Source organism: Haliotis cracherodii, unplaced genomic scaffold (assembly GCF_022045235.1).
Source record: "Haliotis cracherodii isolate W230 unplaced genomic scaffold, xgHalCrac1.p SCAF_10, whole genome shotgun sequence".
Lineage (NCBI taxonomy): Eukaryota > Metazoa > Mollusca > Gastropoda > Lepetellida > Haliotidae > Haliotis > Haliotis cracherodii.
The window spans coordinates 30,567,729-30,594,681 of NW_027266265.1; the positions used below are offsets into that span (position 1 = coordinate 30,567,729).

Consider the following 26,953-nt stretch of genomic DNA (forward strand, 5'->3'; position numbering starts at 1 on the left):
CTGTGTTGTAGAAGGATGCAAACTCCTCAAGGGCAGCAATAAAGAAATATGAAACGTTTGATTTAATTCTGTACAAAGTTGTTACAATTATTTGTCGGAATTTCTCGATTGCACAAACCAGCATACACCATTTGTGCAACTCTTGACCATATGTTGTATGTACAGTGCAAAGCCGCACATACGAACGTACCATTCCAAGTGTACCCGTCTAAATTCACATTTCACAGGATGTGAGTGCGGTTGCACGTCCCTTTTAGCAATATTACATCAATATCAAGCCCGGAGACACGAGACATGAACAGTTGTGGGGAACGCATCCGGCCTTGGGTATGAGGAATGAACGCTCAGCAGCCCAATCTAATCGAATGTGTCTGGATTATGAGAATCCGGTCTAACGAGGTTTAACTGATCATTTATTTGCACAATGTCAAATATTAGCCTGGAAATGACAATAGCAACGATTCTATTACCGGGAAAGGAGGTATGATGTTCGCGAAGTACGCGCAAGGGGAAAGTATTTTTTTGTCGGTACAGAGCAAATACAAACATCTGAGCCGATATGTGGCTCCCTGGTGCCACAGCAATCAATACAGGAGCAGGTCCATTAATTGTTTCCGTACAAAGTCTGCAATCAGAGAATCAGGCTTGAAAAGTACCTACGCCTAATTGGCCGCTCTCTCGAAACAAAATCCTATTCATCGATCGTGACGCTCTGAGACTATATTTTCTGCCTGCGAACTCTTGTTAACATGGTCCAAGAATGCATATCCGGGGCCACACTGTCAGTGAACTCGGAGCTACACATACTCTCATACATATAGATATACATATGACCTATAGCTGAGATATATTAGAAACTTACTCTTTGATATTTGATCCATTTAGTCAACAACGTATGAGGATTGTAACAAGGTCGACGTGAAAATTTAACAGCTATAAAACTGTTACCAAGATTATTTCTATTTATCGATTCGTTACGCATAGCTTTAGTGACTGTTGGTACTTTCAGTGGGAATAATTATTGGCGAGATTATTACGTCAGGGTTACCATGTGAAAATATATTGGTTTTCTTTTGTAGTAATGGTTTATGCTCGGTCTTCCTAATTAGAACATACCCCGTGGGGTTTGCGGGTTAGATCAGGTCCCAACCTGCCAATGTTTGTGAGGTGGGGAGAAATAGGGATAAACGTCGCGTTCAAGATTATTGCACTTATATAGCATGTGTGTGAATGTGTGTGGCTGCTTGTACTAGTTCGGACTAATGCCGATTTAAAGTGCTTTCCCACTGAGATACCTTGCCGCAGTTTAGTATTCCCTCTAGTTGTATCCACTTAATGCCGAGCATCAGACAAGGTAAAAACAAGTACCATCTTTCAACGTCTTTTGGTATGACGCGGCCGAGACTAGTCCGGACTTATGTCGTTATAACAGTGTTAACGAGTTGAGATACGACGCCGTAGTTTAAAATTAATACCCAATTCACTTTGTATTGTAAACGAACAGTATTCACATCCGAGGCGACTAGTCCTTGTTTTGTCCCCTTCATGCCAGCATTTGCCTTTATAGCAGGTGAGTCGGCAGGTGTGTCAACGCGCTACTTGATCCAAATTTCTTCAGCCCGAAGAGCAATTCAATTACGAAGACCTAGATTAGCACACATATTGATTGTGGGATATTATTGTAGGCACAGCTTGTCACAGCATACAAAGGATACAGAATGCGTGTATACATATTTTTTGCAATTTCCAGAGCTTGATGTTTTTGTTCTGATTTGTTTTGATACCTAGTCCATTCCTACATTTAGTTTGCAGATTACATTGAAATTATGATAAAAACCTCTTACCACTGAAAGAATATTTACTGAACCAATAACAATTTAACGTAATGTAAGAGGGAAGCGCTTTCAGACAGGTTTTACTGCATGAGTGGCAAAACCTGTCTGAAAGCGCTTCCATCTTGCTAGCAAATTTCGCATTCACGCACGCTTGGCGTAATCATTTTATCAATGCATAATGACTCCTCAGGTAAAAGACGTTTGATAAAGAGAGAGATAACCCGATTGGCTTTGTCAACCAACTTAATGGTCGACTATTTCAGTACTTACATGTAACAATGTAAATGTATGGATTATTAAACACGATGTATGGATTATTTAATGAAGTGGAAGTTGTACACAAATTACCTTTGCTGACAACATCATGGCACATCCACAGCGTTAACATCAGAACACAATTCACAATGAATGTTAATCCACCATAATGCAAGTTGCCAACGTCATCGATTCCACACAACTGAGCTTCTCGACTTGCACATAATTGCAGAATTCGTCAGATTGTATTTATCCGTTTGTAAGGCATCATCAAATTTTCATAACTGTTAAAACATCCAATTCAGGCGCTGTACCTATAAAAGGTAGCAGTTGTCCCACGGGACCGCCCTGTCGCACAGCCCACGCTTTAGACGACAAGTGAGAACGGCGTCGTGTACAGCCCAACCGATATGGTGCAGTCGTGGTTCTTCACTGTATGATCAATAGTCGGTGATTCTTCTGGTGGAATTGGCAGTATCCATGCTCCCCGTCCCAGGCCAAATACTCGGTAATTAGAGACATCCACTTATTGATGGATTTGTTCAGGGAAGAGGTTGACATTGTCATGTCTCAAAGAGATTCTCATGTCTTTATTACTGAATGTATATCAGTGTGTTATATGCATACGTCATCAACCAGATCAAGCATATGTTCGGAAGCATGTATGTCAAGCTATGCCCACATGATGACTTGTTGGGGAGATTTGTACGGAGCACTGGACGGATATCCCCAATCATTTGCCAATTTTGATCACCTTCAGCTGAGGCAGCATATGTCATCATTGCTTGTATGCGTCAAGAGGTATCGATCCTTTATATATAACTCGTGCTGTTATGAGTCACATGTCAGAGAGCATCTATGCTTAATAACTGTGGCAAAGTGTTAACTCAGTTTCAGTTTAACTTTACAATTTCTGATTGTATATGTGTATTCCAAGAAATTATGCCCTCCTAATTCTCGGGCATGTTCAATTGTTGTAGAGTTGGGTTTCGTTGGGTCTCACGGAGACATGCATTACTTCTTAATTTCCTTCCACTTTTAGCTAACATGCCCTGATATATAAGGAAAGTTCTTCAAAGCGGCCTTAAACGCCACTCCCTCTCTCCATCACCAGAATTATGTTACATATATTTTCACTCTGGGCTTTCCTCACACAGTGACTGTGGGTTTCTTACCATTTGTACAAATGATGTTTAATTATTCTTTAGGTTATTTGCCTCCATTAATCAAATGCTTCTATCTCTTTTTGTTGTGTTGTGTTGCGACTTATTTTTCACAAAATTGTACACGTGCACATCTCTGTGCATATAAGTCTGCATGGTTATACTTCTACATGTACAAAATTGTATATATATAATGTTACTGTATGTTTATGGGCCTATGGCCAGAATACAATAAATGATGATGATGATGATGATGGTGACTGTGGACTTTCCATGCACTCTCAAGGTTGGCTTTCCTACTATCCCCACTGTCGGATTCCCCACCGTGGACACTGTCGGTTGTCCTACCATGGTGGCTGTCGGTTGTCCTACCATGGTGGCTGTCGGTTGTCCTACCATGGTGGCTGTCGGCTGTCCTACCATGGTGGCTGTTGGTGGATGTCGGTTGTCCTACCATGGTGGCTGTCGGTTGTCCTACCATGGTGGCTGTCGGTTGTCCTACCATGGTGGCTGTCGGTTGTCCTACCATGGTGGCTGTCGGCTGTCCTACCATGGTGGCTGTTGGTGGATGTCGGTTGTCCTACCATGGTGGCTGTCGGTTGTCCTACCATGGTGGCTGTCGGTTGTCCTACCATGGTGGCTGTCGGTTGTCCTACCATGGTGGCTGTCGGTTGTCCTACCATGGTGGCTGTCGGCTGTCCTACCATGGGGGCTGTCGGTGGCTGTCGGTTGTCCTACCATGGTGGCTGTCGGTTGTCCTACCATGGTGGCTGTCGGTTGTCCTACCATGGTGGCTGTCGGTTGTCCTACCATGGTGGCTGTCGGTTGTCCTACCATGGTGGCTGTCGGTTGTCCTACCATGGTGGCTGTCGGCTGTCCTACCATGGTGGCTGTCGGTTGTCTTACCATGGTGGCTGTCGGTTGTCCTACCATGGTGGCTGTCGGTTGCCCTCCCATGGTGGCTGTAGGTTGTCCTACCATGGTGGCTGTCGGTTTTCCTACCACGGTGATTGTCGGTTGTCCTACCATGGTGACTGTTGGTTGTCCTACCATGGTGACTGTCGGTTGTCCTACCATGGTGACTGTCGGTTGTCCTACCGTGGGGACTGTCGTTTGTCCTACCATGGTGACTGAGGGCTTTCCTACCATGGTGAATGTCGCTTTCCCACCATGGTGACTGTCGGCTTTCCTACAGTCTATACAGTTACATATACGGTGTTAAGTTGAACATTTGGACCGACTGACTGAATCAGATGAATACACAAGGCTTAATATTCCGCATGAAATTCATCTGAATGTTGTGAAAAACATCCAATTGTTTTAAAGCCATTAACAAGATGTACACATGTTCAATTAATTTTTATTTTACATTTGAATACATACTGTCGAAAAAACGCCAGCACTGTCAAGACTAACTCTTTCAATGTTACGGCTTGTCCAACAAATACATAAAGGATATATTGCTGCAATGAAATTGCATCACAATGCTTTTCAGATCATTGTGACTTCACCGGTTACCATGACGACATATTCAAATGACGTTACTTTTCTCACCCAAGTCTCTTTCACTATCAAATACATCAACACTCATCGAAAAAACTTTAAACGTCCTTGGCAAGCCTCGGAGTTTAAACTTTTATCGACAAGTGTTGACATATTTCATTGTGTAAAATTGATACAGTGAAACCATAAACTAGGTCTATCGCTTGAGACGTTTCAGTTTTAGAGTAAATATTTGGACTTGCAGGACATTGTTCTTCAATTCCGTGAACCGTTTTTGGTTGAAATTAAGTCATTTTCCAAATCTGTAACATCTAAAAAAACACATTATTTCATGGTAAACTTGGCTATGTTCCTCCTCAATCCTTTCATTTCACTAAATCATTTTTTGGTATGAAAATATTTTACACATTTCATGCACTAGTTCAATAAAGTTGCTCAGTCAGAGAATACACGGGTGTTGCTGAACTAATTTCTATGTGGATATATCTTGTCTTTAACAAATATCTAAGAATATTTAATATTCGTTCCCAAACACAACTTCACAATTACTTATGTGTATTTATAATAATGTTTTGTAAAACTTACTGATAAAGGTGCGCAGATTACTGTGAAAACCCGTCTGTAAAAGAAACTCCTCCTTTGGAAAGCCATCAGGAATACACCGTACACAGTATTCGTTAATCCACTTAAAACCAATTCAATTTCTGTAAGATGGCGTCAGTTCCTTGTATGTCCCAAGAATTATATATACATTGTGTATAGACTCGGTATGGTGTCCTTCCAAGGATCAGTGGTCCCTCGGAGTGGAATGTACAGTGGATTCAGTGAAAACAATGGAAGAAATAGTTCGAACCTGCCAATCAACATGAAGCAACAGTTATAATACTCAATAAAATATATTGATAATAATAATTTCATCCATTCCTTTTCTGGCTTCACAGTTATTTTTCTCATTCTTTACAACACGTAGAGCACACAAACACAAGTATCAAACACTTGATGTTTCATTTATGTAAGTTGAAGTTATGCTAACTAGAGGGCTTGTTCTGAACGTGTATATACAGCACCACTTGGTGTCCCCGTTTTGAGAACTGCATACTCAACTTACATCTTTAAAACAATAACATCATGTTGAAATGTAACGAACAATATAGGAGTAAAAGATGTAACAAAGTTATCCCTTGGTAGGATCGTTAACGACGAGAGAACGGTGGCTTTTTAACCTTGTTTTATGTGGCGGAGTGAACTTTATTTCTCCCTAAATGGGCATAGACTTCATTCGTACACACGGCTACCAAGTGACTTGACACATCGTGTATATTTTCTTATATGTAAAGTTTGTCCTGATACAATGTCATTGAAATGAAATCTTTTCGCCAGATACTATTGTTCTGTCTGAAGACCTGACCTCTTCAAAGGAGGTCGCGTGAGGCGAACTTTCTCATCAGCCAATCAGCATGGATGCTTCTAAACTACAGGTACAATGATACTGATTGAGCGGCAAATACCAAATGTAACCAGTAAAGATCATTATGGCATATATTCCATATACCATGTCGTTTCTGAAAGTTTCACCCAGAAGGGAGTGCCACCCAAGGAATATTTGTGTTCTGTTTTTCTGTTGTTTTTGTTACATTATAATTTGTGAATGCATGATGTCCACAAAGCACAGCAGAATAACCATCCCACTGAAGAACAGGTCCATGTGTGTTAAACACTACTTTGACTTTCATTCAGGAGAGGTTCCTGCTGTGCAAGAGGCTCTGACGACAAATTCAAACTGATTGATGACCCCCGTCCCGAGAAGCCCCGGAAGGAGGATACGCGCATGCCCGTACTGGTCGTGATGAGGTCATTGTCAGCCCCCGATGAACTGCTCTGCAAGAAGAAAGGAATGGGAGAGTTAAAACTGTAAGTGAACAAGTTGTCAGATAAACATGCTGTGTTGTCAATGAAGAGCTAGGTAAATTGTTGATTTAACCACGGTAGGTTGAATTTGGCACCGAACGCGCACTGTCAAGTTGGTGCAGAAAAAAAGTTTCAAGCTCTAGTGTGTTTAGTACTTGAAATACACACTCTTTGTCGATTCTTATGTATTGCCACACATATTGTTTTTATTGTTGTAACCACAGCTCTGCATTTTGTAACGCATAATACTATATGTATGTATATGTCAGAATTATAACGCCTACCGACAATAATTGAGAAAGAAGTGCAAATATCAATATTAGCTTCCGCGGTGATCCGGCTGTCGAATCGGCTGTTTCATTCAGAGTTCGTTAGTGTGACAGAAACATCTGAATATTTCCCAAATACATGGCATGATTGGGTTGAACGCCTTTTTAACAATATTGCAGTTACATTACGTGTCAACTTATTGTGGGAGGGCAGATCCTGTAGCCCAGGCTTCCGATGTTAACCGAGAGCATGGGATGGTCAACATGTCGATACATTGAAATCATTGTTTGTTGTTCAACGCCGCTGCCACCAACACTCCACCTACACATGTGTAATGTATATGAACCAGGACCAGACAGACCAGTGATTGATATTATGAGCTCCGTCGGATACGATGACATGCAATCAACAAAGTCAACTAGTTTCACCACCCGATCCTTAGTCGAGTCTTCCAACAAGGGTTATTTTGTGACTTGTTCAACTCACGGAATCAGTGTTTAAAGAGACATGTTTGTGAACGATGATTGATGTGTACAGTTATACATAAATCTTCCATAACTAGCAACAACCCCATTAATGTACAGAATCTAGGAAATAGTGAGTGATTTTTTATTTACATTTTTAGATGGTCCTAACGGTAACGGTAATCGTGCTAAAAGGATTAAACAGGTTTTACAGTTTTAAGGTTTGGGTTCCACATCTCATGGCTATTATCAGTATTACAGTTGTTGCAAGTGTGTCGCAACTATGTTTTACCCAATACAATACAATTATAATAGTTGGGGAGTTATCACACATCACTGCATATTCGTAAGATGTTACAACACATTTAATTAAGTGACAGGGACGAAAATTGATATTGGCAATTTGATTTCGTACTTCGTTTGAACTAAGAGAGGACGCCTCCCACTTGCAGATATTCTCTTACTTGATACAGGCAGCATATCAGCTACTTGGAAACAAGTGACGTTGTTCGGGAAAGCAGACTAATTTCCCTGACTTACGTTCCGTCGGTCAAAGCCAGCTTTAGTGTCCTGAAATAACTCCTTCTCCACAATAATTACAACAAAGCCTTGCCATCTGTCTCCGCTGCATCTCTATCTGGTTGTCTGGTTGGGAATCTGATAATTTGACAGCAAGCAATTTGTCCATTTAGTCTGGTGTACGTACAATATCTATAAATGTTAGCAGCATGAAGTTTTGGCAAACGCAGTTTTATCATACTTATATCATAACATACGTTATTGTTTGCACCATTACAGTTGATCGTATCAAAAGTCTTTATAACTATTATTTTGATTTTAACGATATCACCTTTATGGAAAAAAAACACCAAGACACGCGATGACACTGCATGTTGTATAATAGTATGTTCATTGATAACATTCTGTTACAGTTAAACCCCGATAACCTCGACTATGCCTTTCGTAGGAAGATCAAGGAACCGACACTTTGTTGACCCTCTATATGGATCTACTTTCCTAACGGTAAGAGGAGTTTCGCGGATAAACGGGGTTCTTACCAACAGGGCTTTATTGTTTATAAAACAAATTCCAGGGTGAGAAACTATTTCGTAAACATGTTACATTTCCAGCGTATTTCCCACTGTCAAGATGATAAACAATTAATATGATAAGCCCACACGCAGTATACATAAACAAACAATGAAATATTCGCTGAAATCGCATTGTCATAGAAGGCGCCCAATCAACATTATCTAACAGACATACAACATGACTTTTTTTACAAGAATTATTGCAGCTTATTCTTTTACTGTTAGTCAGTCGGATCACAGATACATTGTGTGACCCCTTACGGCCTTGCTTACTACTACGTCTACGTCTACGCCTACGTCTACTACTACTAACTGACTGGACGAACTGCTTGTGTTGAAAGGGATAGGTCGTTTCCGGCTACTTGTCTATGCGAATATTCCAAGATTGTAGGGGGCAATTCTTTGTATTATTTTATCCCAATATTGTACGTAAAAAAACGCCCTCATGCAATCGTGGCAATAAATGAACGCCACGAAACCTGTGCAATGATATATACCGAATAGAATCTGAAATTTGTATCCAGTCCGCTTTTCCCCTTACCTTCATTATACCCCCAACAACAGTGAAATTGCGATATTGGATGGTTTCATTGAAAATCGACTAACGACCATAGTCGTAAGGGTCATACAACATGCCGCCCTGTTTTCGAGAAATACATGTGTCTAATATACATGAGCTAGACAGTTTGATATCGCGCATCGTTTATATAATGTTCGGAACAGCCCCCAGATTGTGTTGTGTAATGTGATAGTCACGTGAGGTATTTAACGAGTGAATCCAGTTCAAATATGTCTTCCTCCCAATTGCTGGTCGAGATTACCTTTGGGACTGAGGTGAGCCGAGTGCAGATTCTGAATGATGCACACATATTGCAACGTCATCGCGTGTCCCTTAGTGTAAAACGATTCTTACTACTTTGTTAAATCGATTTGTATGCAAGTATGTTTTGTACGTTTGAGATGTTATGCTGGTGTTTTGTAACGTTTGAAAGCAATCAGGACTTTTGTTGTAGTAGAGTTAACATTTTTACGTTAAATGAGCAATTTATTTTTCGGTGTAATTTGTGCCTGTTTCACTACGGTAAGGAGAGGTGAGGTGGGGTGAAATGGGGTTTAACGTCGCGTCAAAGATTATTGTACTTATATAGCGACGTGCATGTACGTTTATGTGTTTGTGTGGCTGCTTGTACTATTCCGGACTGATGCCGATTTATAGTGCTAGCACACTGAGATACCACATATCGTTCTTATTTTGTAAATGTTAGAGAAATTCAGTGGTATATACACAGTGTGTGCGTGTGTGCGCGCGCGCCTGCGTGCGTGCGTGTGTGTGTGTATGTGTGTTGTTTAACGCCACACGCACTGAACAATATTCCAGCTACACGAGTATGACGGCGGCCTGTAAATAATCGAGTCTGTGGAGAATTGGTCACTAGCAACCTATGCTGGTCGTAAGAAGCCACTTACAAGAATTGGGTAGTAAGCCTCAGTGACTTGCGTGTCATCGTACCCCGAAATCGTGGAGTGATGTTCATGTTGTCAATCGCTGGATTGTCTGGTCCAGACCCCATTATTTACAGCTCATACAGCTGGAGAGTTGCGGCCTCAAACAACAAACAGACCTGCACGTGAAATACTACCTTTGGAAACTTGCGCGCTTTTTCTTGACATGCACATCTGATGACTGACGTAACGAGAAGGATGAAGACTGCGACACAGATGAAGATGACGAAGTACATGAGGATGGTGCTGGGGCCGCACCAGTCGCTGTCGTCGCCACAGTTGTTGTAGTCGTCGCAATGGAGACTGGCGTTGATGCAACGTTTGTTGTTACATCTGAACTCGGTTGTATCACATTTGCCTTAAAAGGTTTTGAGAAACTAGCGTTACAGAGATATATATCGGGGGACATAACGATTACTTTAAATATAAATATGTTACCGTCGATGTACCGATGACGTAAATTGGCACACAGTTACAGTATCCAAAGTTAACATCGATATCATGTCACACACCGATATCCGAAACATAATTGAATGAAACACATATTGAAAATGAGCGACTGAGCTTGGTTTAACGCAGCTTGGAACAGTATTTCAGGTATTCTACAGCGTGCCAGTTTTAGGAAAACCCGACGTTGTAGACGAGATCCCGACTTCTGACCAAAGGTTTATGGCACGCCTACACGACGAAACGCGAATTTCAGGGTCTCTGGCGACTGTGCTATCCGTGCCCCCTTCTGAAAATGAACACCTATAGCTTTATGAAGAAAATGTTTTGTTTATTTTACCCAAAATACACATTGTACGATTACGTTTCTGACGCTATAAGCTATAATCCGAGGTAATTCCGTTAACTACCAATCCTGTAGCTGTGTCCGCAAGAGTCTATCTAAACCTTCGTAAGCTCTTTGCATTTATGGAAGTTTTCACAACAAATCTAACCAGTTGGAAATGATTCATTTATCGAAATGCAATGTGTACATGTACTATTTTGATACCATTAATTCATTGCAACATGTAGCAAGGTGAAATGGAGCTTAAGGTCTTGTTCATGACTATTTCTTTTATATATCCATGTGAGAGTTCGCCGGTTTCATAGTGATAGCCCAGTGGGATATCATGCTGCAGTTTAACATGACCATACCACTCGGAGACACAATACTGACTCCGAGACGACCAATCGTTGTTATATCCCCTTGATACCGAGCGCCAGCCAAAGTAACAACAATTACCATCTTTTGACGTCTTTTGGTATGACGCGTTTAGAACCTCCGACCTTCCGTTCTACGGACATTCGATCTGTCCCCTACATCAGAGAGGCTGTGTATTACAAAATGTTACATATCTATTCATGTAAGTAACCGCTATAACCTGTATATTTAGAGCACAAAAGGTCTCAATCTCATAATATAGGAAAATTATAGACAGGCAGTATTTACTGATACACCATTATACCAAAACGCATCATATTGGTAATAATAATAATATTTTTGGGTGCGAAGGTCAATAGCTGCTTATAACACAGAGTGTCACTGATATTACTTTCTAAACAGATAAGAGTGGGGATTTTTTGTTAAGTTGAGGAGGAGAGACTTTGAGCTGAAAGGGTCCAACTCGTTCTATAATGTCTTTGTCGGAAAGATTTCAGATTTCTCGCAGCAGTAACCTATCCGAGGTTGAGTGCAGTTCCAATGTTTTATCATTCTGACAATGTAGATTTTAGGGCAACCAAACCAAGAACCATAATCAGGGCGAATCTGAGATTCGAACCATGATCAGAGGATCCTGGCGCGGTCAAGTGTCATAACTGAAGCGAACCTTAGATTACATTGGAAACCCACGATCAATATTTCCAGGTACAGCTAATGGCCACAGTACTGCACAGCGAATTTTATTGTAAAGGGTGGTAGTTAAAAGGATTCGATCGCACGACGAGTGGAGCCTTCGCTGCTAAGGGATGCAACTCTGAAATCGAATTGTTTTGTAAATGTTCATTATCGAAAGGACTCGAAAACACCACAAGCGGATTCTTCACGGCTATTGGGGCGTAAAACTGTTTATGTAATTGTAACTTAAAGGATTAAACGAGTCGAACGCACGGGATGCGGATCCTTCATGGATCCTTCTCGTTCTCGCCAGTACTATCACTACACCACATCACCCAGACCAGACATACACGATGCTTGCAATGGCACCAACACACAATCTCACCAGTATGGAATGCAGTGAAGATGAGCTCAAATCCTCTGTATTCAATCGTCATGTCGCTGTAGAACACTAACGTGACGACATCACCGGTGGTAACAAACGTCGCCCTAGGAGTGAGAGATCCACATAATTTATTGGTTTGGGGCGTTTCTGAAACATACACGTAGTCATGTTACAGGACAGAAGTGTATGCTCAAATGTCACATTATTGAGAAATGTTACACTGCATGTAACTTGACAGCCAAAAGAAATTTTACTTGTAAAAATTGAAATTGTAAAGATATAAAAAGTTCTTCATCAATGCAAAACGTCCAAACACAACAATGCTCTCTGCAGACAATACGAAAAAGAGAAAAACACGTGCTGCTTGGGCAGCCGAATCAACACGCGCAATAATGGTATATAAATATACAGACGGCATGTCAGACACTCACACTGATACACAAACCACGAAAGAAATACCACGACTGACATGCGAACAACGCGAGATGGGCCCTGTGTATTATACAGATGAATCCACCCATGCCCATATTGGAACGTTACAGACGGGCTGGGCAGACATAAGACGGGCCAAGAACAGGCACACTTAGGGTAACTACGCCAAATGAAGACCTGTACTTGAGTACTTTGCATCTCCGGAATCGGTTCCTGAGAATGCCTTAGGGCACATGGTTAGTCGAGTCAGAGCTCAAGGAACTGGTGCTAACATACCTTACAGAGGACAGTTATTGACGACGCAAAATCCTCCAGCCAACCAACAAGAACTGATCCAGGCCCTCAAAGAAGAATGGCGTCATCAGACTGACTATCTATGTCTATGCGCCGGAGAGATTTTGCGTGTCTTATTTCAGGGGTTGGACATACACGTTATTTTATGTGAACTGTCATTGAACTTAAGCGTTTTTAGATGTGTGTGCCATTTTCCCATTGCTTTTGCTACCCCACCCCAATTCGGGCACCTGTCATGTCAACATCTAATGCTGTGTGACTGTCCTTGCATGTTGATTTCGTTCAGATTTTGATCTTTTCAATAGATTTGACTTCATTCATCTATCTTTTGTAGTTTTCGGACTAGTGTGATTTAAAAAATATGGTAAAGTTTCTTTTGGCCGTTTATATATACTGAACTGCAAAAGAAATCTCACCCCAAGTAACATTGCTTGAAAAGTTGTCATTTAAATATCTGGGTATTTTTTGTCAAAGTTTCTAAAATTTAACATTATCTTGTACGGAAAATTGATTGCAAGCTGGACAAACCACCCGGCAAGTAGCCAATGCATCTCAAGTCCACGTAAGGACCATATACAGGCTCCAGCAACGGTATCAGACCACCAACACTATAGATGACCGACCACGTAGTGTAAGACCCAAGGGTCACCACCCGACGTCAGGATCGTCAGATTGTGCGACAGCATCTTCAAGATCGCTTTGTTACTGCTGCGGAAACTGCTCGACAGACCATGGGGACACACCAGCGACACATTAGTGCGCAAACCGTGCGTCGGCGATTGACGAGCAGACACCTCCACTGTCACAGGCCACACCGAGGACCCATTCTGACACCACGTCATCGCCGGAACCGTCTTCAGTGGGCAACACAGCACCAGCATTGGCGCCACCAGCAGTGGAGAAGAGTCTTCTTCTCAGACGAGAGCCGTTACTGTATCCGACCAGCAGATGACAGAGAGAGAATCTGGCGACGCCGTGGGTAACGTTATTCGGATGCTTGTGTTGTTGAGAGAGACTCGTGGGGTGGTCCGAGCATCATGGTGTGAGGTGGAATTGGTCTTGCACAGAGGGTCAGCCCTGTGGACTTCCAGAACAACGGTCCAAGGAGAGGCAATGGTGTCACAGCAACTCGGTACATTGATCAAGTCTTGAGACCACACGCCATACCTCATTTGGCACGTCGCCGAAAACACAAGTTTCAGCATGATAACGCCCGTGTCCACACTGCGAGAGCAACAATAGACTTCCTCCAGCAGAGTGGCACCAGGACCATGCAGTGGCCTGCCCTCAGTCCCGATTTAAATCCCATTGAGCACCTGTGGGACGAGATTCAATGACGGCTGAATGACGTCCGACCAAGGCCGACAACTGCAGCTGAACTGCGTCTGGCGTTCCTCAGAGTCTGGGCTCAAGTGCCTATGGCCTTCATCAACCGCCTCATCCATTCCATGTATCGACGTTGCACGGCAGTCACCAATGCACATGGCGGACACAAGAGATACTGACTTCAGTATATATTTGCACCGTAGGCGACATGTGTTGCCATTCCCCCAGCTCTTCCGCACTTATTTAAGTAATGCCGCATCACCTCGTGCATAACAACAGGCTTATACTGTATCTTGCGATATTCTTCACGAGCCTGTGGCATCTAAAAGAATATTTGACACACTCAAACAGCTATCTTATATTTTAGTGACAAGATTTATTATTGGTGGTTTCAGGAAATGATTATGCCCGCTTGAAATTCAGATGGTGATTTCATGTATCAATTGAATTTGACGAATTCCTTGCTCAATTAGCTAACACGAAATTACATTTTCAGAGTCTAATTGGACTTTCTCAGCCCAGTAGAGCTGGACACCTGTGACAAGCCGCCATTCGTGACACTAAAGGATATGTGTCATGGATGCTGTGGATTTTTGTTTTATTTATAACTCACCTTAGGTTAGCTAAATTGTTGAAAGAAATGAAAACAACAAAAACATTGTACAGATCGTACTTTGTACCATTCCGACGATATCATACGCGCGTGTTTATGAATCACTATCCAAAAGTGATGATGTGTTCACGAAAAGTCGAGCGTATCCTGCCCCACCGGGGCACCCGTTACAAACACATACAAGGAAAGTCAACTGTTCTTCTTAAAAAACACGGAACACATTGAAGAAGTCAACAATAGGGATTGCATCGGATATAATCTTATTTAATGATGCATCGAAATTGGAAATTACCTCTACCTTATGTATACTAAAGCATGTTTTGAAAGCCTTACTGAGGCCTTGAATGTTTTAATTCTGAACAAACAAGATTCATTGATATGACATGTTTAAACCTGTCCAACTAATTTCTTTCGATGGAAGTCCTAAAATAATGTATGTTTATTACACACAATGTGTCTGATGTGTTTGTGCTGTTTTAATCCACTGTGGAGAAAAACATGTATACTTTAAAGCGATACTTTATACGATTAAAACGAACAATGGTCCCTTTTTAACAAGCAAAAGGCCATACTGTAAATACTTACGAGTATATTGCTCGACATATTTGTGGTTATCCATGGAAGGACTCTTGTCATCTGGACCATCATAGAGCATCAAGTAATCCGACTCACACCCCTCCGACATAAACCCTTCGATCTCCATGTCTAGAAACCTGACCATCAGCTGATGGTCAGCAGGTGCCCGGATGGACATCGTGCAGACCATGTCCTTCCGGTATCGTTCATTCTCGTACGTGAGACGCAACATCCCGGCTGAGACTGGGCGGTCCACCATCTCAAGTAGATTCTCAGAGCATCTCTCTGTCATGTAGTCTGAAACAGAGAAAACTTTGACTTGCTAGACGTTCCATCTGTTAGTTCCACAAAAAAGGCGACTAGGCGCTAGCAAATGGGCACTTCTAGCAAGCTGAGTTCAGTCGCTCAAAAAACATAATAATTGTTTGTCTACTTGCCCATATTTGATTATGTGCCTTTATTTCAATTCTTATATTATTGATACTAATGAACAGACACATCGGGGATCTACTGTGTAATAACCCCCGAAGGAAAACAATTTTATCATCTTCAGAACCGGTGGTATTTCCTTCTAAGATACAACAGACAGAATTGCAACCCTTGTTCACTTTTTATTATGATCCTTTATTTTGTCACCATTAACCAATGCTTGTAATTCTCACGGCTTGTAATTCTAAACAAGGTTTTAGTTTTAAACAAGGCAGTAGTTTAGGGTGTCTGACCTGAAGTTCATGATTGTATCATTCATGAAAATCATCGGAAGTATTACAACTGTTCTATTCAAGGATAATAGTTATTTAAGTAAAGGTCGACGACGCATGGTTGGAAATCTCGCCTTGCTTACGAGGGACTGGCGAGTAAATATTGTAAAATATGTTTGCCTCATCGGAGAAAATATTTTGTCACTGGATACTTTAGGTGCCTTGAATAAGATGTATTGTCAAAAAATACTTTCAGAAAAAGAAAACATTGCATGTCTTGAAAATTGACAAAAACGTATATTGGTTAACACATCAATATCAGGCCGCCCCGAGAAAACTAAAGGTAGTTAGTTACCTTACTAATTGACATACAGAGCAGCGTTTCCACTTACAATCCCCGTTATTTGGACGATAACACTTGCGTTGGCAAGACGAATATGCTTCATGACGTTTTCATCACTTGGCTGAAATATGACGTCAAGAAGCACCTTAAATTATGTTCATACGAGTCTTCGCACCGAGGTCAAGAGTGCCGCGGTGAAAACACTGAATTACTTGCCACCCAATCGCTGGCTTTCTACTGGGCACGCATCTTGTATGTTTCGTTAGCCGGGTGGACCAGTGGTCAAAGGCAATAAGGCGCCGTGCCAAGATCCGATAAAAAATTTGAATCCCAGGCTCGCCGCGATTATATGATCCTTGGTTTGTCAGCAGCCCACCACACACATCAAGCTGATACGTCCTGATATGACTGTACTACTGTTCAAAGCCTAATGATCCCAGCTCACTCCCTGTCAATACAATCGTTCGAACGACTTTGTTACTGCATCCATTTACGTAGAAACTTCTTCAACCTAAATATTAAGCATAAAAAGCATTTGAAGCTTAAGCATGAGAATTATGCATAATGTGATCCTCAATCTCGATTGCTCATCATCTCAAGCGCAGAATGTCATCATCACTACTTGATCGTGGGATTACATATTGGCACCAACAACCCATTAACTTTATGAGAATGAACGTATGTTCCCCATGAGTGTAGTAGCATCCGAACTCAATATCGTAATGTCTGGTGGAGCCTTGTCGTTCTGATGCGATCGATGCAGTGACTGTGCATCTGTGTTTCATATTAAACATCTAATAAAAACTGCAGTTCTCTAACGAGTGAATATATTAACATTCGTGGTATCAGTTAGCTGTTTACATATGATTCACTGTGTGATGTTCAAAGCTGGAATAACATTTGAACTGAAGCACGCTACATCGTGGGCTAGTGTGGTTTGAGTGGTAATCATATTCTCGAACGGATCAATACTTAAGTTCACTGTATCTTTAAAGATGTTATAGATTACCTTCTCTGAACAGCCTTTAAACGGCAAGCGAAATGATTAACAAAACATGTGTATATATGTACCCTTACACGTCTCTACATTAAAGCGGTCCCGGGCCAATGAGATTTCACGGTACGGGGTTTTCAGTGTAGTGTATATACAATTGAAGGTGTTCCCTGTGATAGACAGCACTGTTTCAATAATTCTTGTGACAGTGGGGTGTGGGCACAGCGACCGTTCATAACACGGATACTTCCCGTTTGCACCCCCACAGATGCCATATATAGAAGTTTATCCATCGTGTCGGGGACATAACAGCGCTGCAATTGAAAGCCCAAATCAATAATACTTTTTTATGCATTGCTTGTATAGTAGATTAAGGTGTGGCTGTTCAAGCATGGATACAGCTTTTTAGAAAAGGAAGGGCATATAACTGTAGGCACAAGAGATGAGATAACAATGACTGGAAACACTACTCACACGTAAGAAGAGTCAGGACGAAGTTAAGGTGGACGGAGAGAAGAAGGCAGCTGTGTAGAAACTTCATTGCACTTGTGAAAACAATGCTGATATCGGTTGAGTCCTTGAGTGAGTGACACCCCTGTTGCTCATGCTACGTCGACAAGTGTAATTGTTCTTGTTGACTAGAAACCTTATCTATTCACAGAGCGTGATGTTGGTCCACTTCTTGTCATCAATGTGCTGTATTTAAACCTCATGCTCTGATTGTACACTGGTGTCATTTGTGGTTTTACATTTGATCATCAACGGTGCTGTATTCAGATCTCCCACTCTCAACAGTACATTGATATCAGTATTGGTTTACATTGGATCATTGGTGGTGGCTATTCAAACTCAGAACTGTGAATAGATGTTAAAGGTGGTTTACATTTGATAATCAACGGTGTTGTCATCAAACCTCTGGCTGAACAATAATATCATTGGTGGTGTACATTTCATCATGTATCCAAACATCAGACGTTGTATCCACTTCAGGCAAAATGTATTTTCAAATTGATATGTCATCAAGCAAATATGAATGGTACTCTCTGGACACATGAAAGAAAGAAATGGAAATGGTAAAATAACCATTAACAATGTGCTATTCCATATTTGCTGAATACATCACATCCCGCGCTAAAATCAGTCTTGTCAATTTTTCACAGCACGTTAAAGACGTTCGTGAATAATTTCGATTTTTTTCAACCACAGTAAAATATTAGTCAGGAGATTTAAACCGCCATTGAATAAACAATAAACATTAGGTTAATCCGTCACGGCGTGAAATGACTCTGTTCATAAAAACTTAAACACACACTTTTCTCGGAATGATTTAAGATTACAGAGAACATTTCTTTGAGATATTATGCTTGCAACCTGCAGGGAATCTATACCTATAGCTTATATAAAGGACATTCAGTGAAAAATACAGAGGTATATGTTACGCTAACAAAGATATAATCCCTTGTTCTGTCAACTGTAGCTAACCTTCATCATAGTGTTGATTAATTATGAAAAAGGTTTAATTTTCCCTTTATGTTTTATCAATATATTACACATGTGCCTTGCGCATGTATATAATGTAGCCAACACTTACGCATTGGACATCTTGGAAGCTTGTCACTGGCACTGACATTTGCCACTCCGGAATGACTATACATTTGGACACAGTGTCACAAAGGGCATTCGTGTATTTAGTGGATGTCCTCTTAGAGAGTACATATGTATGTGAAGTAATGACCTGCAAAATGCACCTGCGCGACGCACACATGCATATCACCGATCTGGGTCTGGTCTGTGCATGTGATTCTGTGATTGACTCGGCTTCTACAGACGTCTAGTGAACAGAGTGTCTTGGGAGACGCATTGGATACGATATCTGGTCGGGCCGACTTCAGGTGCCTTCTGTTGACTTGTCGTTTCACCAGTTCACTGAAAATACATTCAGATAAGTAAGCTTTACTTTAATTTTATCATGAAACTTGTGGTTAATATTATTCATATGGTTTCCAACGCCCCGAACAGGTCAGACTTCAGGTAGCTCTTGTTAAAAGTACCTTGTTTCCAGTTCACTGAAATTAATAAATCAGTCAATTTAAAAGTTTCGCGATGAAACTAGTGGCTAATATTAGTCTGAACAAATGTTGTGTCCATTGCCTCTAAGTGTCGACAGTATCCAGGGATAGGTCAAAAGAACACTGATGAAATAACAGTGTACTAATGTGTGTATCATTAACTAGTGTGGCCAGTATTGCTATGAGTAAAGGGACGTGAGCAGCCCTGTGCTCTGTGGCACAGAAATCCTTACCTCCCCTAGTCGTGCCAGGATCCCCGATTCTACCAGATAATCGTCTGCGATTTGTCAGAACCACACCCATGCTCGTGAATATTTGCTACAACTATACAGATCTGCACCTCGAGGCGGCTCCATCGCATATTCCATCCTTTCATATTACTATATTCATATAACTGGAATAATGAAGAAAGCGACGTATAACCCACTCACATACATGTGTTAATTTAATTGCTAAAACATTCATGTTTCAAACCTCTTCTGACTTGATAAAGATGCTTCTGATATGATGATTATGTAAACTACTTTACACATTTTATTCTCATTCCTTTGTAAACCAGTAACGCATAAAACATGTCTTGTAAACTTTTATCGATCAATTGCAAGTAACTGCTTTTCTTTTATTCATTTTAAAAATTGATTGTTCGACACATATCGTTTCATATTACAATGTCACAGGGACCTACCAAGAAATGCTTCAGCGGTAACAGCTTTGTTTGAAATCGACACCTTCTGAACGGGTGCTGACAGAAATACTCAGAACTAATGAATTTTGTATAGCTCATAACAAATGAGTTTGTACGTCCTCTGACTGTTTCTGACTCAGTGAGTAGGTTTGCGTCTCTGCCTTTTCAGAAAATGTACGAATCAATAACTCCAGGACAAACCATGGCATGATAGCGCGAGCAAATGATCCAGTGGATGGTAGCGTTAAGAAGCAAGCCGGTGGATGATAGTGTAAACAGATGAACCAGTTGATGGCAACGTAAACAAATACACCTGCGGATAATAGTGTAAATAAATCTACCAGGGAATGTTGATGTAAACAAATATACCTGTGGATGATAGTATGAACACATAAACCTGTGACTGATAGTGTGAACAAATAAACCTGTGTATGTTAGAGTGAACAAATAAACCTGTGAATGATAGTGTGAGCACATAAACCTGTTAATGATAGTGTGAAGAAATAAACCTGCGGATGATAGTGTGAAGAAATAAACATGTGAATGATAGTGTGAAGAAATAAACATGTGAATGATAGTGTGAACAAATAAACATGTGAATGATAGTGTGAACAAATAAACATGTGAATGATAGTGTGAAGAAATAACCAGTGGATGATAGTGTGAAGAAATAAATCTGCGGATGAAAATGTGAACAAATAAACCTGTGGATTATAGTGTAAACAAATAAACCTGTGGATGATAGTGTAAACAAATTAACCTGTGGATGATAGTGTGAACACATAAACCTGCGAGTGATAGTGTAAACAATTAAACCTGCGGGTGATAGTGTAAACAAATTAACCTGTGGATGATAGTGTGAACAAATAAACCTGTGGATGATAGTGTAAACACATTAACCTGTAGATGATAGTGTGAACAAATAAACCTGCGAATGAAGATTGTGCAAACAATTATTCCAATATATAAACAAGCCGGTGGTTTATAGTGTGAACAAATAAAAAAAGAATGACTGTGGGAACAAGGAAACCAGTGGATAATGGTGTAAAGAAATATACCTGTGAAAGATTGTGCAAACAAAAACCAAGTGGATAATAGTTTTAACAAATATACTTATGGACAGTGTAAACAAATAAACCAGTCGATGACAGTTTTTAACAAATAAACCAATGACTGATAGTGTACACATATAAACGTTTCGATGATGGTGTAAACAGATCAATCAGTGAATGATGGTGTAAACAAATAAACTTATTGAATGATAGTGTAAACAAATCATCTCTTGGATGGAAGTGTAAACAAATAAAACCAGTGAATGACAGTGTGAACAAATAAACCAGTAAAAAGTATTGAGAACAAAATAAACCAGTGGATAAAATTCCAACAGAAAACCTTATTGATAAAAGTGCATACAAATAAACTAATGGATGATAGCGTAAACAGATAAACTTATAGACGATAGTGCAAACAAATAAATCAGTGAATGACAGTGGGAAAAAAATAAACCAGAGAATGACAGTGGGAACAAATATATCAGTGGATGATAGTGTGTACAAATAAAATTGTGGATGCTGCTGAAAACAAATATTCCAATTGATGACAATGTGAACAAATATGCCATTGGACGATATCGTGAACAAATAAACCAGACGACGACAGTGTGAAGAAATCTCACAGTGGTTGATTAATCACAATCACTGATCGGGTTTGGGTTTCATAATGTCAATACAACCTTATGCAGATTTACTGATGTTATTAAGAGTCTAATGTGCGATAAATTAATATCTATACCCCCTACATAACGCGGTCGGATCAAAATGAAATATTTGGGCATTTTAGCTGAGGCAAATGTAGTATATGCTTCACAGCTCACTTAAACAATGTGAGCCAAAGAGGCGCAAAAAGTGAACTTCACACATTTAGTACCCATATCTGAAATCGAAGCCATGTTTCAAGTAAATGCCTGCGCGTTCCTACCAGTACATACACGAATATGCCAGAGATGCAGGAACGACCTTGGTCTATAACCTGATGGTGAAACTTTTTATAGCTGATGCTAGTTCTTTTTGAACGGCATTGTGGCATCGCTACCCTATTATGTTAAAAGTAAAACCATGTAGTAAAAGAAAATCTATATCATCTATGAGAATCATTTTTTTGATAGAATATTAACTTCCCATGATATCATGTCAGCATACATATATCACCGCCTAGTATCTCTGATCCATGCACAAATTTTTTACCGCTACATATGTTTCTTCTAACGCGCAATAGAATCTGTTTCATTCTTCTCTGGTTTCAAATATACAATAACATTTAATAAACGAAACCCCCATTTTCACTCCATTCCATCACTTTCTCAACACTATCAGCCTACATCATTATCATCTGAAATTAAGAGATTTGATGGTTCATCAATACTCGAGATTCCCTTAGAGGATTATTATATTTAACCTTCTACACAATCTTATTTCAGAGACTACTGTATATGTTTTTCTATGGATCGAAGGCCTATAGCCGAAATTTGCTCCTGAGCACAGAACTAAAAACATCCTAATGCTTGAACGATGTCATTTAACTGATGTTGATTGATATATGACATCCAATGTCAGCTTTCAATATTTTACGGCAGTCTGTATCTGTTATAACATTGTGGAACCACTTCTCTTGAAAACGTACACAATAAACGAATTAGAGCTCATATATGCTGCAATTCCAAGGCAGTTCTCAAGGGAGAAAAACATTTGTTCTAACTGAAGAATCTGTCACTTTGATGGCCACCTGACTACGGTTTAGGATGAAGTATTTTCGGATGTGTTTCGAGGGGTCTTTATTGTATTATACCGGCTCGTATGGCTTCCAAAAGCGCCTTGCTCCCTAAAGCAAAGCAAATCAAAGATGGCGTCGTATTTCAGAGCACTATAAATATAATGTGACTGCTTGCAGTGTCTAACTGGAAGTATTTTAAAAATTTTACAGAACCTGTTCGCCTGGAATATACACATGTATTTAAGAAATATACGACGAGTGGGACTTGTTTATCGTACAATAAAACACTACAGGGGAAATAAACCACGAGGGTCGCAGTGGTAGACCCATGTTTCATCACCCGTTACTAATTTATCTCTTGTTTAATTTCCCGAAAAATCCTCCCCAATTAGCTCAACTTTTCTCTGGCAATGTCAGTTCACTTTTCCTTAACATCAGAATTTAGAAACTTTGGCACACGACTAGCAGATATCTCATTCTTTTGTAAATAATAGTTTCAATGGATCAATGGCTTAGACCTGAGTCTACCACAAGTTCAGCAATGGTAAACCGTCTACCTGACAAATAAGTTTTCCGATTGAATCTTCATTGATGGAAGTTGAAGGACGTCACGACCTAGGTTCATCATCAAGGCTAGTTCTCAAGCATTAAACACAGCTGCCCAACGTTTAACAGTGGAATAGCTTGGGCATTTATTCCCATACACTTGTGACATGCGTCATGATTTCCTTGGGGAGTACTTTTCTCTAAGGTCAACAACTTGATGACTGGTCGCGATCAGTACTCGTTTTTTTTCTATTTCTGTGTCCAGGTGGAACCCTACCACGTTCAACTGGCTGTCACTAGTATAATAATGACATCAACTGACCAAATACACCTGCAATGGACTACTCAAACAATGTACTACATTGACAAGTTCACTTTGTTATGGACCATAGTTGAAAGTTAGTCAGTCTTAGAGATCTTGACCAGCCCAGCCTTTGGATACGATCGTTCGACCATTGCGTTATATCTACGTTGCCCAGCTCCATCTCCATATACGGGGGCCGACTCACTAGACCCTTCCCTCTCAACATTAACGTCGTCAAATTTACGACGCCATCAAGTTGCGATGGCATATTCGAATCTCATGAAATGACGTTATGATAGAACAATGTTTTATCCTGAACTCCTCAAGCTCAACAATAAGCAAATATGAACAATTAGATTTGAATTTTGAACAAATATATAAATGACAACAAAGACTGCCTCGGTCGCAATGCTCAGTTGCACAAACAAGCATACACCATTTGGCAACTCTGACCGTACCTTGTCTGAACAGTCCTTACCCGTACATACCAACGTACCATTCCATGTGACCTCGACCGGATTGACATGTCACTAGATGCGAGTGCGGTTGCACGCCCTATTTAGCAATATTACATCATTATCAACGGTGGAGATAGGAGAAAAGGGTTTAACATCTCGTACATATGCAGAGAATAGAACCCGGGTCTTGGGTATGAGGATTTAACACTAAGAAGCCCGACTGCATTAATGAATCATTTGTGTCTGGATTAACACGAGGTTAAATTATTCATTTAAGTGAAATATTAGTCTGGGTCAGCGGTTCTGTTGCCGAGACGGGAGGTATGATGTTCGCGAGTACGTGCAGGGATAAAGTTTGTTATTTTTCTGTACAAAGCAAAATCAACATTTGAGCCGAAATGTGGCTCCTGGTGCCACATGTATTCAATACAGGAACCGGTCCACTATTAGTCTGCAATTTTAGCATCAGGCTTGAATGGCACCTGTGTCTATTTTGCCAGTCTCTCGAAAGAAAATCCAATTCATCGATTGTGACGCTCTAAGACAATATTTTCTGCCTGCGTAGTCGTCTCAACATGGTCCGAGAATGCATATCCGAGGCCATACTGTCATTGAGAACTCGGAACTACAGATGCTACACATTATCTAATACATGGAGGTATACCGAGAGGAAGAGGTTATCGTTAAATGTAATAACATATGACCTATATCTCAGATATTCTTTGAAAACACGCGCTTTGCAATTTGATCAATATACTTATTTATATATAAATGTTCTTTCAAGGACGACGTGAAGGTTCCTTAGCTATACAACATCGCGTCCTTACCGAAGAACCATTAGAACTATTTCGATTTATCGTAATGCATTGCATATGTAACTCAGTTCTTTAAATAAAAACATTTTTTGCAGTCAGATGCTCTGTTGTCACATAGATATCATCAACCACACAGTACGACTATTTTAACATACAGGTTACCACATGTATATAGTTTGGTTTGGATACAGCCAAGTTTTCTGTTCATTTTGTCTTGAAGGAATGTATATTTGCGGTTCCTAATTAGAACATCCTCCATGAGGATTCCCGGTCTGATCGGGTCGCAACCAACCCATGTTTGTGGTACGCGGTGATTACATAGACCGGGTGGTCATGCTAGAGGTCTTGATTGAGCGCATGTCATCGTATCCTGACGGCGTGGATCGTTGCTCCACACACTATGTATTATCGAAATATACATTAGGAGAAGGACCTAATTCTCGCGTGCGTGTACTAGTTTGTATTTATGCCGGTTCTGTAGTGTTAACTAATTGACATACCATGCCACAATTTAAAATAGATACCTAGCTCAGAGACATTATTCTCACTCCGAGCCTCCCATGCCGTGTTTCGTCCCTCTTATGCCGGGCTTCTGACATGGTGACAAGTCCCATCTGTTAAGGTATTTTGGTTAACGCGGCCAGGAAACTGTCCGCATATTCATTCAGGCGAATCACAAGAAAAGACACAAGGGAGTTTTGGTAACATATGTTAACAGGTGACGGAGTGATTTAACTGAAACATATTTTGTAGGGGTTGAAACCAAAAACTAACTGAATGGTGTCAAGTGAAGGTAACTGGACTGGAGTAGGTCATCTTACATAAACAAGACTTATCAAGGCTCACTGACATCAACCGAACGTATCAAGGCTTGCAGACATAAACATGATTGTACTGACTCATTGACATAAACAGGATTTACCAAGGCACGCTGACATAAACAAGACATATCAAGACTCACTGACATAATCACAATTTGCTTACACTCACTATCATAATCAGGACGTGTCAAGAATCAATGTCATGAACAGGACTTACCATAAAGCAGGTAGGTCGGCAGGTATGTCGACGCGCGACTTGATCCTAATTCTCCTCAGGCTGAAGAGCAACCCAATTACGAAGTCCTAGATTAGCCCACATATTGATTGTGTGGTATTACTTAGGTACAGCTAGTCGCAGCAAACACAGTACACAGAATGGGTGCATACCTATATGTTTCAATTTCCAGAGCTTGATGTTTGGGTTCTGATTTGTTTTTATTTCTAGTTAATTCCTATAATTATTTAGTCTCCAGATAAGCATGACATTATGAAAAACCTCGTACTACTTAAAAAAATATGTACGTCATTCAATGACATGTGCACAACATTTACTGAACCAATTATAATGGACATGCCATAAGTGGCACAATCTGTCTGAAAGCGCTTCCATCTTGCCAGCTTTCACGCAGGCTTGGCGTAATCATTTTATCAATACATAACGACTGCTTAGGTATAGGACGTTTGATGAAGACAAAGATGAACTGATTGACCTTGTTAACCTGTCCAATGCTTACATATTTCAGTAATATCATGTAACTTGTCAAACACATGCCAAAACAGAAAGGCTTACCTAAAGCTATCTCAAATCAACGCTTCAACACACTGCATGAACTATTTGATGCAGTTGAAGATGATGAAATTTGATGGAATTGTACATAAATGACCTCTTCTGACTGTCATGGAAAACTGAACAGGTGATGACAACATTATGGCACAGCCACAGTGTTTCCATCAGAACACAATTCACTATGAGTGTTAATCCTTTAACATGAAACAATCTGTCAC

At 40.4% G+C, this 26,953-nt stretch overlaps 1 protein-coding gene across 2 annotated transcripts; it reads right to left on the reverse strand.

The window, feature by feature from the left end:
* Positions 1 to 4,675: 4,675 nt before the first annotated feature.
* LOC139448896 (uncharacterized) lies at positions 4,676 to 26,953 on the reverse strand. 2 transcript variants are annotated; one of them, XM_071230417.1, is made up of 7 exons: positions 26,739 to 26,953; positions 19,217 to 19,407; positions 17,956 to 18,524; positions 15,453 to 15,740; positions 12,203 to 12,349; positions 10,130 to 10,350; positions 4,676 to 6,634 (listed from the first exon to the last, which is right to left on the reverse strand). In XM_071230417.1, exons 3-7 carry the CDS (start codon positions 18,020 to 18,022, stop codon positions 6,467 to 6,469), a joined length of 891 nt encoding a protein of 296 aa, XP_071086518.1. In that variant the 5' UTR covers positions 18,023 to 18,524; positions 19,217 to 19,407; positions 26,739 to 26,953; the 3' UTR covers positions 4,676 to 6,466. The 2 variants fall into 2 exon arrangements, with proteins under 2 accessions (XP_071086518.1, XP_071086524.1); XM_071230423.1 differs by lacking the exons at positions 19,217 to 19,407; positions 26,739 to 26,953 and adding an exon at positions 19,073 to 19,147.